We start from the raw sequence: 16,260 nt of genomic DNA, 5'->3' as shown, positions 1-16,260 counted from the left end.
TACGTATTTATCCATGTTTCCCTGAGAAGTGAACGAGACACTGTGCTCTCTAGCGGTCGCTATTGGGGACATCTTCAGTGTGACTGGTGTCTGAAGCATGTTTCTAAACACAACAATAATCTTTGTTTCAATTCTTCACATGAAGCTTTCGTCTGAATCATGGCAAGACATCGAGAGGACACAGTGTGTCGTTCCCTTCTCAGGGAACCATGGTTAAGTAACCTGAGACATTCCCTTTCAAGGGAACATCGGACTGCGTCCTCTAGGGGTCGCTATTAGGAAAAGTATTCTCACGCCGCGATGCTGAGGGGAGTGCGTGCCAAGCACTATGGTGAGGACTAAATGCCAGCTCTACCAGGTCATGGGAATTATGGGTCCTGAACCGTGGGGAGCTGATGGCTGTCCCTCTTTCCTTTAAAAAAGAGACAAACAAGAGCAGAGCTTTTTCATTGGAAAACACTCGCAATGCGTGCAGATTGTCCCCTCAAGGACATTGTGTGTGTGTTCTTTGTCCAAACAAAAGACGCAAAGATTATGTGTTTCATCAGGTGTCAAATAACGAGGACAAGGATCTTCTTCTTACTTCTCACTTCCCAGACGTCTTACTAGAATGCACTATTCAAACAAAACAGTTCTCCCGGCACCATTTAATACTGTGGTCACACACTGGTAATGGCGTCATAGCTTATATTATTGATATGTTAAGATGTATGCTTCAGACACTGGTCATGCTGAATGAAGACTTCCCCCATAGCGACCGCAAGAGGATGCAGTTCAATGTTTCCTCGAAAGGGAACTATACACAGTAATAACTAAGAACTAATATTAAGTAGAAACAAATAATCAAAAACTTGACAAAATCAACAAAATGACTAAAACTTGAACTAAAATTAAAACCAAAATATTATTATTAACTCAATTGTTAAAACTAGTAATATATCAGTGATTCTAAAATAACGCTGAATGTTTATAGAGATTCGAAAGCAGCTTTTGAAACCTGATGACAATCACACTTCCACTCTTTTCCTTTGAAAAACACTAACAAATCTCAAATAAAGGCATCATTTATTTGGATAAAATAGGTTGTAATTTGATAGACATTTGACAGAAATACATAAACTGTAGTATTGTTGAGCAGAAGCGTTACATCTTGAGATGTCCCCACAAGCTGAAATGAATGCTTTTATACAGTTTACCCTGATGTGATCACTTCAGAGGAAAAAAGCCAAGAGGAAACATTACTCACACTCTCAAAAACAATATTGTTATATGAAAGAAACTGGCATATCTATTAACTTACAAAAGCTAGCTGTGAATGTGGATTCCTGTTTGTTTGTTCACAGTGTTGTTCCAACAGAGGTCAAGAGTAGGAGAGCAAACGAGCCTCAGACTGGAAATAGATGCGACTACTTCATTTGTATCAAGTCTGTAGAGAACAAACATTCAATCTGCTTTTGGTTCTTGTTTATACAGCAGGTTTCATTTTCTTCTGCTGCCTGCCAACCACACATAAATACACACAGGAATGCACCAGAAAGAAAGGATACTTGAAATATGTAGACAGCATTTGCAAGAAGGACATTAAGCTATTCACACTGTCTGACACATAACACTGGACACAGGGACGTCCCGACAAATGCTGTTTGCTGCTGTCCTCACAGTCTCTGTCCAAGAGGTCAAACTCTCATTCTGGATCACTTCATTTCACTGTACAAGACAAAAAATATCTATTTTTGGTAGTTTCGTGTAGCCTCTTCCTTTAAAAGAAGGTAACAGCTCTCGTTTCATAAGAATTAGCTTTCAGCAAAAACCAGCACTGTTGTAATGAAGGAATAGTTCATGCAAAAATGAAAATCCTGTCATTTATTTACCTTGATGTTGTTCCAAACAAAGGCGGCAACATAAATCATCATTATCTGTCATAGTGAGTGATGAATACTGGGTTGTTAAAAAAAAGTATGTTTTAAAAAAAATGTTTTTTAAAGAATGTCACCATGGCTGCAGTCATTTTATAAACAATCCAGTAAAAACATACTATTTTGAAACATTATTATTTAAAATAACTGTTTTCTATTTGAATATAGCATCATTACTCCACTCTATAGTGTCACGTGATCCTTTATCATTCTAATATGCTGATTTGGTGTTCAATAAATATTTCTTATTATTATCAATGTTGAAAACAGCTGTGCTGCTTAAAAATAAATCATCATTTGTGATTCTATAAAACAAAACAATCATGCAGAAAATGCAAACGGTAACCATTTTTGGATGAACTATTCCCTAAAACCTACTGTGTGCAATCCCAGAGACGATTATATGTAATCATTCATAATAATTTCCCAAAGAAAATAAACACTGATTTATTTTTTTATTTTTTTAATTTCTCTCCTCATTTGGGCTTCACAATATACACGCTTAGAAAATAAAGGTTCCCAAAGGTGTTTTTGTAGCAATGCAATTGAAGAAACACTTTTGGTTCCCCAAAGAACTTTCAGTTAACAATTCTCAAATTTGTTTTTTTCTTTGTGTGAAGAAAATGTTAATAATCTAAAGAAACATTTTCCACTATAAAGAAACTTTTATGGAATGATTGTTAAAGGGTCTTAATGGAACCATAGATGCAACAAATGTACCTTTTTTAAAGAGTGAATCTTTCCATCGTACAAAATGGTGAATAAAGGTTCTTTATATTATCAGAATCTTCTTCACACCAAGAAAAAACTTTTTTTTTCATAAAACCGTTCACTGACAGGCTCTTTTGGGGAATCAAAAATAGTTTTTTCTTTTGTAGCAATACTGACTCAACCACTGACATAACTTTGGGTACCAATCGGACAACATTTCTGCAAATCCATTTGGTGACACCGAAACTACACACTGCCGCTTTTTAAGTCTGTTTTACGTTCAATGCTTTTCACCAAAAATACATTTGTGCTCTGAGAACAAAAGGAAATCCAGCAGGATAACATCCAATGGCAAGAACCTGTAAGTCTATCCAGGGATCCAGTTTAGCAGTGGATCTCATAAGCGATCTGTGTGTCAAACAGCAAGCTTTGGTTCATGAACAACCCTTCGGGATCAAGCGGAGGTCCTTCGCCTCCTTCTGCAGGAGGCCTGCGAGGTCCGATCCCTGGTGCCCGTTCTGGGGACAGCATGCACTCACTGGCTTTTAGCGTCGACCCCTGCTGGTTGCAGGACTGCGGAGAAGGCAGCACAGGTCTGGCGCGGTTTAACACATACATCTCGTGGCCACGTTCGTCTCGGTACTCTTCAAGTTGAGCGAACGTGGTGGGACCGTCTGAGTAGTCGTTGACATAGAGGATGCTTTCCTCTTTGCTGGCACCATATCCATCTTCCTCTTTCTGCCGTTGGCGGTGGCGACTGTAAATCATGCAGAGAAGCAACAATGCCGTCAACGCCAAGAGAGAAATTCCCACAGCGATGGCAGTCTGGGTTGCGGTTCCCAGCGCATTGAAGTCCATGCTTTCAAGTTCATAAAGCGGCTCCTGACTCACGTCCACCGAGGAAGGGTGATAGTAAGATGAGGAATGCAGTCGAGGCCAGATTTCTGAACGGGACGAAGACAAAGACACGTTTACTGACAGGTGAAAAGTCACCCGAGCCGCTCCGCCAGGATTCCAGGCTTCGCATTCGTAGCGTCCAGCATGAGCCACCGTGATGTTGCTGAGAAACAGCATCCCGCTTCCTGTATCAGGATCGAAGCTTTCCCGGTCGCCTCCATCGTCGGTTCCTCCTCGGACCGGGCCACGACTCGCCGGCCCTCCTTTTCCACCAGGCCTGGCCGTTACCAACCTCCCACCGGTCTTGGTGTCTCCATCCATCCCGACCTCTTGCACCAGACCTCTTGGAGACAGCTGGGCTTTTCCATGGGATGCTTTCCTCCAGGTGACTTGTGGCTGTGGGTATCCGGATGCCTGGCAGGATACACGTAAACTCTCCCCCAAACGAACCGTCAGGTGGCTGGGCTCCAGTTGCACTACGGGCGGGATGCAAACAAGGCTGTTCGCAGGAACCTCGACCAGACTGAGATGGGAGAGACGCGGAGGTTCGGTGCACAGCATCCGGCGCTCAGCTGAGCTTAATAACCTCTGACCCTCTTCATTTATCCAGCCGCGCAGCCAGTGCAGAGCGCAGTCGCAGCGCCACGGGTTATCTGTAAGAGCGAATTCAATATAAGCATTATTAAATATTTATCCAAAATACTGTTGAGTAGAAATATTTTAACAAATGTAAATATCACTATGGTACGTTTGCAGGACATGCAACTCATACAACACCACACAGCAGGGGTTCAGATAAAAAATCGGCAGCTGGCAGCAGGAAGTGGCTGCCATTGACAGCCGGAAGGCAGTAACTGGCAGCCGGAAGGCAGTAACTGACAGCTGGATGGTAGGCGGGACCTGCCATTCGGTGGGAGCCAATCAGTATCGACCAACGTGGGCGCAACCAATCAGATATAACTGCACCCAAACGCTTCAGTAATGGTTGCGATTGATCAAATGGTAAGTTCAGAAATTGGTCATCGGAGTAATTAATGTTTTTTTGCGTTTTAAGTTTGATTTTAATTGTTATCTTGGTGAACGACTTGGTAGACTTGGTGCCTACTTTGGTTTAATTGTTCAATGAAATCTAATTAGTGGTAGCAACGTTGTTTGTGTACCTTGTTTGGGGCCTATCGTTTGACGTACCATTAAATATTAACGTTTGTTAGCGTGTTAACAGTCTATTGAATAATATAAAAGAATGTTGTTTGACTGGAATGATAGAAGATAAATGTGCTACACTAACCATATATTTTTGCATGTTAAGTCTTTCAGGAGATTGTGTGAAATACATTAACTTAAGAGTTTTTTTTTTTTTTTTTGCACTATTGAGGTGTGTTTTCTCTAATACTATGCATGTGCAGAACTGTTCTGTGTACCAGTTGAAGTTGTAAGCATGTGAATGCAAAACAATTTTTATTTTTTATTATCTATACAAAATATAATGGACCAGTTCATAATTCCTTATAACTTTTAGGTCTAGTTTCATAGACAGGGCTTGGATTAAGCCAGGATTAGGCTGTAGTTAAATTTAGAACATTGAAGTAGCTTTTGTAAACATGCATTTAGAAAAAAAAACAAAAAACATTACTGATGTGCATCTTGAGACAAAACCATGGCACTGACACCTTTTTTTTTTTTTTTTGTAATACCCAATAGTTGCCAGATGCTGTCCTGTTGGAAATTCTTCTTTACGTGATCCTGGAGGAGGGGTGATGCTACATTATTAAGTCTGTCTTTGGTTTGTTCCAAATTCAGAAGTCTGTTGTATTGTATACAGACTCCTTTCGAAAGAGGGCACAATCCAGCTGGCTTGACTGAGTATCTTCTTTTACATATTTGATTAGAGGTTTAAAAAGGTGCCATAACATTACATTTCTCAGTTGCCATGTCTGAATGTTTATCTTTGTAATAATGCTTATCTTTGTAATAATGCCAGGACAACTAGAGCCCCAGATACAGATCCCCTGTAAAGACCTTGTTTTTTTTCTCCATTTTGTCACCGGTGGAGTTTTGGTTCCTTGTCGCCTCTGGCTTGCTTCGTTGTGGTCTCTTCATTTACAGTGATATCATTGACATGATTGCAAACGATTCCACAGATACTATTTAAACTGAACCGAGCTGAAGGATGACATCACTGAATTGAATGATAAACTGTCTTTTAAACTGACTACAAACTGAGTTTACTAATGTCCTTCTGCATTATTGACTGACACACTATTTTTCTATTTAATACTGTAAAGTTGCTTTGCTTTGATCTGTATTATTAAAAGCACTATATAAATAAACGATGCTTGACTTGACCATGTTGCAAGAGGAAAATGAGGTGAGATGCACATCCACCCTGGGTTTTACAGTGATTGGTGCAAGATGCTGGAGAAGTAACTCCGTATACCTCAACAGTTCTGATCTAAGAGTCTTGAAAATATCTCTGGATTGTTTTTAGTGATTCTGAATGATATTTTAGTCTGCTTGCTTACTGGATATATTTTGTACTGTTTACATTGTAAAGCACTGACTTTGACAACTTACTAACCCAGTTACAAATTTAACAGCTACTTTATACTACATATATATAGTTGTTTCTTGAAATACTACAAATATAACCGCAAATTATGATTTTAAATAAAGGTCTCTGAGACTTCTCTCTTTTCAGTCATTTGTGTATATAGCCTATAATAAATATACAACATACACCCAGTAAGTGCCACTCTCATATATAAATAAATATAAATTGTTTTATTTCACACAAACAATGATACATGCATGCATAAACGTTCAGCTGGAAATTAACGTTTAGCAAAATGATCATATTTTTTTATTTATATTTGATCAATATTTTAAATCAAATAATATACAATACTGACATTTATACTTATTTTAAAAAGTATTAAACATAATCGTAAGTGTATATAATTATTTATTTGTCTTGTTGCGGCTGGCAGCCTCCTCCAATTTCCGGGTATTAGCGACAGCTGCCATCCGGTTTTATTGGCAGCCACTTCCTGCTGCCAGTGACAGCCACTTCCTGCTGACAGCTGCCGATTTTTCGCTGAACCCCCTCTCACACCACAGGTCAGACTGAATTAGAGTGAAGGATAGGATCATGAATATTCATTAATTTACTTAACTGGGTAGAGCTACTAATGGAAACATTACTTAAATGATATTCATCGGACAATCACACCTTAGAAAAATCTAAGCAGCACATAACTTAAAGGGACAGTTCATGCAATTATGAAAATTAAGTCATTATTTGCTCAAAACAATCATGTACAATATTAAACTTTACTGACAGAATATCTTTTTTGTTCTGCAGAAGAAAGAAAGTCATACAGGTTTGGAACAAATTGAGAGAAAAACCTCTTTTAGTTAAAAGTCTCTAGTTGCTGAACATAGGAGAAACAAACTAGATTTTATAGATATTACACCTACACTAGCATTTAATTTTTGGCAAAAGGTTTCTGAAAGAAGTCTCTTATAGTTGGTTGAATTATTTATAATAAAAAAAAAAAACAGCAATATTCTGAAATTTAATTAAAATTTTACATAAATGTTTTCTATTTAAATGTATTTCAAAATGTAAGTTATTTATTCATTTTTAGCATTATTATTCCAGTCTTCAGTGTCAAATGATCCTTCAGAAATCACTCTGATATTTTCTATCAGTTTAATGTGTCCTTGCTGAATAAAAGTACTAATTCTTATTTAATTTTTTAAAGGTGTAAGGTGTGATTTCAGTTATTATTTATTTTATTTTTTTTGGCATTGTGAACCTTTTTCTTACCTGTGACCCTCAGCACTTGCAGGCTGACGAGGGGTTTGAGTGAAGCGGGGCTCAGGGTCCTCAGGTTGTTCCTGCTCAGGTCCAGAAGAGCCAGAGAGGACAGACCCACCAGAGCTTGATCTCCCAACACCTCCACTGAATTCTCCTGCAGATGCAGCTCCTGCAACCGCTGCAATCAAAAAGCGTGAATGTGGCATCATAAAAACACACTTTGTAAAGCAATCTAGCATAATGCAGACTCATCTATTTTCAGTTCTGTGTCTCCATCAAATTAGCATATTGTTGAAAAAAACTATTAATTTAGCCCTTTTATAAGTTTTTGTATTGCTTTTCTTTCATTTCCATTTCTCTTCTACTCTCATGAAATGTGCATTTTTTTGGCGAAACATTATGTAAAGGTTTTGCAAGTGTATAGAACATCCAAACAAAAAAAAAATGAAACAGCAATATTGCATCAGCAATATGCTATATATATATATATATATATATATATATATATATATATATATATATATATATATATATTATGATTTACGTTGTTAATAACTGAAAAGGTCCATTAAATTAAGTTCTTAAAATCTTGTGATATATTGCATTCAGTCCAAATAAAATGTCAACCTATGTATTTGCAAACCCCAGGCAACCAATAGTGAGAGTCTGGGGCAATTTAAGGATAAAAGGTTATTGTTTTCATTGATTTTGACTAATTTATTTTAATAAATGATATTATAAAAAGACAAGCATTATCATGGTATTGGACATGCAAGCTAAAATATGAAGACTTGACAAAATATACAGAAACAGACATAATGGTGAAACAAGGGTAAATATTGGTGGAAGTTTGTGCAAGTTGGCAGATTTGGATGAAATGTTTGGTTTCAATCTATGCAACGAACTTGGGGAGTTTTATCTCGACAGGTAAGCTAAGCTAAACTTAAAGTTAAAAGTATTCCTAATAACTAGGCCTAGGGGTGCTCTGATTGATCAGCTTCTTAATCACTTTGGGAAGTCTGATCCTAAGCTGCCTTAAATGCTCCTATAACCTTTTTGGGAAAGTAAAACAAATTGGAAATGTATATTTTGAAAGTCAGAATGGTGCAGACAGTCCTTCTACCTGCAGTCCCCGGAAGGTGTAGTCCTCCAGTCGGGTGATCTGGTTTCCTGCCAGGTAGAGGATGCGCAGGTGGTCCAGGCCGCGGAACACGTCAGCTGTGATCAGGTGGATGCGGTTTCCGTTAAGCGCGAGCTCCAGGAGCAGGCCCAGGTTTCTGAAGGCCCCGGCCTCCAGCGTGGAGATGCTGTTATTCTGCAGGTAGAGGTAGTGCAGCTGGCCGAGATCAGATAGATCCTGCTGACGGATCTGTCCAATAGCATTGTCCTGTAGAAAGATGGTCTGGACAGGACGCAGAGTGCACGGACAAAACATTAGTACACTAACAAAAGAGAGAGTGACTGATGTAAACCACCATAAAAGAATTTGAAGCAGAGAGGATTTCTTACAGATAGCTTTAAAATAGCTAGTTAAATAGATAGTTAGTCAATTCTGGGCTGACTATCCTCGAGCCTTTAACACGCAAACAAGTCAATTAGCAGCAACAGAAAGGCATTAATGGGCTTTCACAAGAGCAAAAAAGCCTGTCTTCGCTCATTTAACTATATTTATGATGCAGCATATAACACTGATTAATTTTCTAATTGATTTCTATCAAGCTATTGACTGTGATCACGGGTCGAGCCGAAGCAAATTTCTTGTGAAGCATAGGTTACAAAGTCAATTGAGCAATTCATGTGAGACAGCTCATGAATATTCACAAGCTGCAGTAATGTTAATGATTTGACTGGAGCAGGTAGAGAAATGCATACAGGGTCCACCGGGTGACGCTGGCCATGAGTCACTGATGTAGTGAATGATTCTGGAGTCATGATCTAGAGTTTTAATCTCAGGTTTGCTGTGTCATGGGTCAAGGTGTAGATACAAATAAAAGGAGACATAATTTATCATTTAGGGTGACCGGATGACCGTGATACAAAATTGCAAAAGTAGTACAAATATCCCTCTCTTATATATGGCAGAGATCAGATGTGACCTAGTGTGATTTAATGTAATGTTTTCGTTCTCATTTTGTTTTCAAAAGTTTGTAAAGAACTGAATGTATATAAAGAAACACTGATTAATCATGATGCACAATATGAACAAAATGAATGTCAACTTTATGATAACCTGATAAATCATTGTTGAAGTTTGAAGTTTTCTCACATAAAAGCAAAATAATTTTTAAACATTTTAACATTATGACTGATCATGCTTCTCAAAAAACAATAAAAATAAATATTATATTTATAATTTTTTCTGGTATTTATAGTTGTTATATATATTCTGATTATTAGAATATTAATAGGAAATATTATTATTTATTTATTTCAATAAAAATAATTCAAAAAATATATTATTATTATTATTATTATTATTATACCAAAATCACACACAAAAATGTATTCTAATTATTTTAATGTTTATTAAAAATATAATTATTTATATTATTAATTGCTTTTTCATTAAAATATTTTTTATGCATGTACACTGCAAAATATAATAAATTGCTAGGTTATAAAATGATGCCTTTCACTCTTAAAATTAAAGTTTTCAAAAGAGGTTTTCACAACGATGCCATAGAAGAACCATTTTTTACTTCTAAAGAAACTTTCAGTGAAAGTTTTCATTTGAGTTTCAAATTTTTCTTAGTATGAAGAACATTTTAATAATCGAAATAACTTTTTTTTTTCGCAGTATAAAACTTTTGTGGAATTCAAAGATTCCATAAATGTTGAAGATTCTACATGGAACCAAATATGCCAATATAGAACCTTATAGATTCTATATGTTTTTTTTTTCTATGAGTTTTGGGACATGTCAAGGGACATGTTTGTCCCCAATACAGTATTTTGAAAATAAACCACCTACAAACATCCACATGCATTTGTGCGACTGACCTGTGTCCCATGTGTGATGCCCTGAGGGATCTCTTTGAGCCCAATGGATCCACATTCGACAGTCAAACTATAGCAGCGGCACCCAGAAGGACAACCAATAGAAGACGCGCACATCTGGGCCAACATCAGCACCAGCACCCCAGAGAGCTGAGGAGGATTCATCTCAGAAAGAACTGGGAAAACAGGAAAGAGGGAATTATAGAAAAGAGGCGGCAACACTAGGGCAAAGAGAGGAAAGAGACAAGAAGAAAGAGAGAAACGGATTGAAGTTAAACAAGCAGAACAATTGTCCAAAAGAGAAAGAGAGAGAGACCAAATAGACAGCTAGTTGTTAAAGAGCACATGCACGTGTGAGCTAATCGTATCTGTAATGCATGAGAATCATGCTCAAGTGGATCGGAAAATTGAATCCTGCCGAGCAGAGAGGGAAGTAAGCGTAGAATCAACATATAAGGAGAGAAAATAATGTCTGAAAGATGGATAGCTCTAGCTCCTGCCTGCTGGTCCCTACTGAACTGTCTCTTAGGAAGAATCTGTGGTGAGCTTCGGTTAATTAAACATTAGGCTTGAGGTGCACATGATCGCTGCCTCCAGGATGTGTCTTCTGTGTTGAGAGAGTATGAAATACAACACCAAACACTGACCGGCGCGCTCTACACGCTTCTCCAGGGAGAACAGATCAAACCCTCGGCCTGCTCCACTCGCCTCATCCAGTGCAAATCCCCAGCTTTTCATTAAGACATGGATTATTAGAGTTATGAACAAAGACGTGTATTTTGGCCCCCTGGTCCCAGATTTACAGCGTACTGGAGAAGATGTACCTCAGGGCTGGACTGTATAACTGTATGTACTGCTAGAAATGTTAGAAAATCTACCTGGGTGTATATATTAATACATATTCTGTACATTATATAACACCTAAGATTCATATATTATGATCTTTTCTGTTAGTTTTTGTTCATAATAAAATTACATATTAAATCCTGGATATTTAATAGTCTGTAGACATTTATTTCTCTTAAGCTCATTAAAGCTTGATCAAAATACAGTAACACTGTAAAATTGTGAAATATTATTACAATTTAAAAGCGCTATTTTTCTTTTGAATTTATTTTGAAATGTAATTTACTCCTGTGATTCAAAGCTGAATTTTCAGCATCATTCCTCCAGTCTTCAGTGTCACAGAAATCATTTTAATATGCTGATTTACTCAAGAAATACTTCTTATGATTAGCAATGTTGAAAATAAGTGTGCAGATTAATATTTTTTTGAAAACACTGACACTTTTTCCTAAATTCTTTGAAAAATATTCTTTGATAAATAATTATAAAAATGAATACTTTGAAGTAAAATGTAAAAAACATCAGAAATACTGTATAAGCAGATGCATTTGTTAGATTTTTTATCATTTTACTTAACTAATACTTTTTTATTAATTATTTTTATTTTTATTAATTTTAAACCTTTATATAATATATGTGTTGTATAAAAACATTTTAAATAAATAAATCAAATACATAATATTACATAACAAACTGCTTACAATGACATCTGAATATCAAATATGCTCTGATTCACTGTGATTTTGTTGCTGTGTAACATTTTCAGTGTGGACAGTCAAATTACTTGTTGCTGGAAACATAAAATGTGTTTCAAACCTGAGTTTTAATTAAATTAATGCATTTAGCAGACCCTTTTATCCAAAGAAACTTACAGTGCATTCAGGTTAACATTTTTTACCTAACATGTGTTCCCTGGGAATTGAACCCACAACCTTTTGCAATGCTAATGCAATGCTCTACCACTGAGCCATAGGAAAACAAGGAAAAGCCAGTCAGGAAAATGTTTACCTCTCTGTACCTGCCAGCAAAACATCCTATGTGCTTTTCCGAAACTACAACTACAACTCTTTCTTTCTTTAGCTGCTGTGTTCTAGACCAAATTCAGAGAGAGAGTCAGAGCCTCATTCAAACCCTGAGAAGTCTCACAGAACGGATCGATACAGAGTGGTTCTAGGTCATCTGTATCAGAGCGTAGAGACTCACAGACGCCTCAGATACAGGGCAGTGACTGAAGAAGATTTAGAGGTCCAAAGATCAAACGCAACATGAGGAGATTTGGAAATGCAGCTTTAAGATACAAGCACTGAAACGAATGCATCTAGAGCTCCTAAACAATGTTCAAACTTTAAATATGAAACGACATCTCATTTAGCAAAAAAAGACATAATATTGCACAAAGAAAGAAAGATTGTCTCCGTGGGGACAGATAAGAAAGAATTGTTTCATTTGGCTTCGATGTTGATGTGATACATTTGGGCTGTTCTTTGCTTAAATGTGTCACTGAGTGATGAACCATGAGCAAATGTGAATATTTTATGCCTGTTGCTTAATTTAGAGAGTATTTGAGAGGACAGCGAGCTCGATTAATGCAACATGACCCACATAAGCCTTTTTATCTGCTCACAGCATGAAGGAGAAAGACAGGATAAACATCAGTAGAGAAATGACAGTCTATTCAAGTCCAATGTCCTGCACTCAAACGCTATTCTCCTGTCGCTGGAGAAAGAGAATGGAAATCACAATGGATATTCATTCTGAATGAGTTTAGCTTTCAGCGTCTTTCTTTTGCTACGTGTGTCGCCTCACAAACATCTGCAAGCCAAAGGAAGCAGCTGTGAAGTGTTGAAAAGGCGATGTTCTGTGAGATACGGCACTCTCTTACATGTGCGTCTGGGTTCTGAACTGATTTTGCAAGATGAGATCCTTTAAAAGCACAGGGAACATCTAGAGAGTTTAATATTTAGAAGCTCCACATTGTTTTATTGTGAGACCTTGTGCTTGGAATACACTGCATTTCCCTCCAAGAACAGCAGAGTGTGTTGAGAATGGAAAATAGAGGAATGATGGATGGGTTTTGAAGTTTCAACATATTTCATATCTCAGACAGATGGATAGATAGACAGACAGACCGACATGAAACAGGATATTCAATGAGAGAAAAATGGAGCCAGAGACTGCATTCAAATCTAAAATAAATTGAATCATGAAAAATGGGAATTAAATACCATAGGTGGTTAGAGTATGGAAAAATAAATAATTTGTGACATCAAAGATGTCAAGGTTGGACTGTTAGGATACGCCATGTGGGGAAAAAAGGACTTTTCTCCATTGATACAGTTAATTTGACTAATTTTATTTATTTTCATTTTTTAAATGCATGCAACATATAATCTTACATTTAGTAGAAAATAAAAATAATAATAAGAAGAAAATAATAAAGTAATATAAATATAATAGAAAATAATATGTAAGGATGAATTCATTAATTAATGGGTAAGTAATTTGGCAATTATTATTAGTATTATTTTTATTATTTGCAAGCAACGTAAATCTTGCTTTTAGTAGAGGATTTAAAACTAAAATAAAACAATATGAAATCTAATAAAACAAGATAATAAAATAAAATGTATGAATTAATTAATAAATAAATTATTGACTTGAAAAACATAAAATACAATAAAAAAATAAAAAGTATGAATAAATTAGTTTATTATTATTATTATTATTATTATTATTATTATTATTATTATTATTATTATTATTATTATTATTATGCAAGCAACATAAATCTTGCCTCTAGTGGGGGATTTAGAAAATAAAATGTATGAATGAATGAAAGAAAGAATGAATGAATGAATGCATAAATAAATAAATAAATAAATGCTTAAACAAAAATAAACAAAAACTTCACACAACAAAATAATAATTTAATACTAAATAATTAATTAATTAATAAACATAAAATAAAAAGTCTAATTTAAAAATACTTGCAAACTTTATTTCTTATGTGGAACACACATGGAGAAATGTTATCTTTCAAGCTTCATAAAAGACAAAAAGCACCAAAAAAAGTGTCCTAAAAGTAATCCAGATGACTTGTGTGCAATATTTCAAGTCTTCCAAAGCCACTTGATTCATGATGCTTTGAGAAGCCATTACTTATATAATTATTCATTGATCCTTCCCTCCAGTGAACGGTTAAACACAGCGAGCTGGATGATTTCTCTGATTTTAGGCTCACTTAAAAAGTCATTTTGAGTGAAAAAGAGTTTCTGTGATTCACACTGTTTTGCAACAAATTCAGTCCATCAGTTTCTCAAACAACTTCAAACTAGAAAAGCAAAAGAGTGTCATTCTTCACCAGACAGCTTCTGTAGGGCTTTTCTAGATGATGAACAGCAAGAATGTCAGGTTGCTTTAGAGATATTTTCTCCAGTCATGAGCCTGGTTATAATTCAGTGTCCTCTGGATGAGCTATAAGGCCTGTACAGGTCTGACTAATACACTCTGGTTTATAGTTTGTAGTGATGCTGAATGGAGGGATGTCTGATTCTGTGAGCAGGCAGTGCTTTGTTTGCTTTTGTCTGAGAGCACCTTGGAGGGTTTAACATCTACAGTGCTGTATGTAACCATGTAATGAGTGATTCGTGAAAAGGCACCTCTTTCAGGACTCTGGCCCTGAACGATAGCGTTTAGACAGACGACTGTCCTTTGTGCTTGGAAAGCTGTACTTTAAATGTCTGAATAGGAAAATGTGAGCTCAGTGAAGGACAATTGAATGCAAACTGTAGATCTGTTAGTTGTCTCTACTCCCTTTTCATAGTAAATCTAAGAATTAATCCCAAAAACATGGTCAAATCATATTTCACCAGAAAACCAAAAGACAATTAATTGTTAATAAAATTGCATTATACAACAATATGAAAAGGAGAAAAAACAAGAAATAAAATTAAGAATTTTTTTTATCCTATTTCATTTTAAGACCAATAAATCGTGTTTTGCATTGTGATATTATTTTAATGAATATTACTAATTGTTGTTATCAATAATGATAATTATTGTTATAATGGTAGTAATAAATATGAATAATAATAAGAAATACTACTGCTATTTCTTTTAAAGGAATATCACAATTTTTCATTCAGTTTAAATTTAAACTGACAGCTTCGAGTGTTGGGACTGACCTATATCATCAATACAAATCACACCTATCGAGTCACCTGACACGAGCATTCATCAGCATCACCCTGCACTTGCACATCTCTAAACGAGTGAAACTGAGTCTAAATAAGAACATATGAAGTAATCAGATTCAGCGTGTCAGAAACAGACAAAAAAAGAGAAAGTGTGAGTGAGAGAGCAAACAGACAGCGATGCCCTCCGGACGTGCCTCCAATGTTGTCATGGAAACAATAGCACAGGGCTTGGATTCTGAAGGCAAGGCCTGCAGGCAATATTACGAGCGAGAGCAGTGTTCAGCACTCAGGAACAAGACTGAGACAAAGAAACAAAGGATGAGCGAGATTAATAGAGGGGGAAAAGTGAACAAGGAGAAAGAAAGAAAGAAATACATTCATTAAATGCTTGGAATGGGCCAATTTTCATCTGCCTTGAGTCAAATATGCCATAAGCATCAGTAATATATGTAGGCTACATGATGCGGAAAATGCAAGAGAAGTAATTGTAATGTAGTAATGTAGTAATTTTGTGGTGCAATTTTGTCATTTTAGAACTTTGGGTTTGTTTGTGTGTGTGTGTGTGTGTGTGTGTGTGTGTGTGTGTGTGTGTGTCTGTGTGTGTTGAGACACAAAAGGATGTAAACTGTTATGCTATGCTATGTCACCTGAGTCTTGTTTCTCTGTGATTGTGTGTTTTGGTAATCATAGCAGACGAGGGCAGTAATCAGAGATGCAAACAAACTTCCACCCCATACTCTTTTATCATTTCTCATCAGAAGTGAACTCACAGAGTCCCAGCGAGCCGCCAAACCCTCACCTACTGTCTCTGAATCAATTCAAGGCCTGTGCATTTCTGTAGCGTTTGCTGGCACGTCACCAATTTACCCAGAGGCTC

General features: G+C 36.4%; 1 protein-coding gene across 1 annotated transcript in view; it reads right to left on the bottom strand.

Annotated features, from left to right (window-relative positions):
* Window positions 1–1,048: 1,048 nt before the first annotated feature.
* Window positions 1,049–16,260, bottom strand: part of LOC127936602 (leucine-rich repeat-containing protein 24-like) — an 18,494-nt gene continuing 3,282 nt past the window's right edge. Inside the window, exons 2-5 of the mRNA XM_052534209.1 lie at window positions 10,345–10,517; window positions 8,468–8,746; window positions 7,354–7,522; window positions 1,049–4,177 (exon numbers count right to left, since the gene is read on the bottom strand). Of these exons, the coding sequence (XP_052390169.1) occupies window positions 3,012–4,177; window positions 7,354–7,522; window positions 8,468–8,746; window positions 10,345–10,517 (1,787 nt within the window). The 3' untranslated portion in view covers window positions 1,049–3,011. The remainder of the gene's footprint in view (window positions 4,178–7,353; window positions 7,523–8,467; window positions 8,747–10,344; window positions 10,518–16,260) is intronic.

This window comes from Carassius gibelio, chromosome A2 (assembly GCF_023724105.1).
Source record: "Carassius gibelio isolate Cgi1373 ecotype wild population from Czech Republic chromosome A2, carGib1.2-hapl.c, whole genome shotgun sequence".
Taxonomy (NCBI): Eukaryota; Metazoa; Chordata; class Actinopteri; order Cypriniformes; family Cyprinidae; genus Carassius; species Carassius gibelio.
Note: the sequence above shows the minus strand (reverse complement) of the source record. Positions and strands in the feature narration are given on the sequence as shown.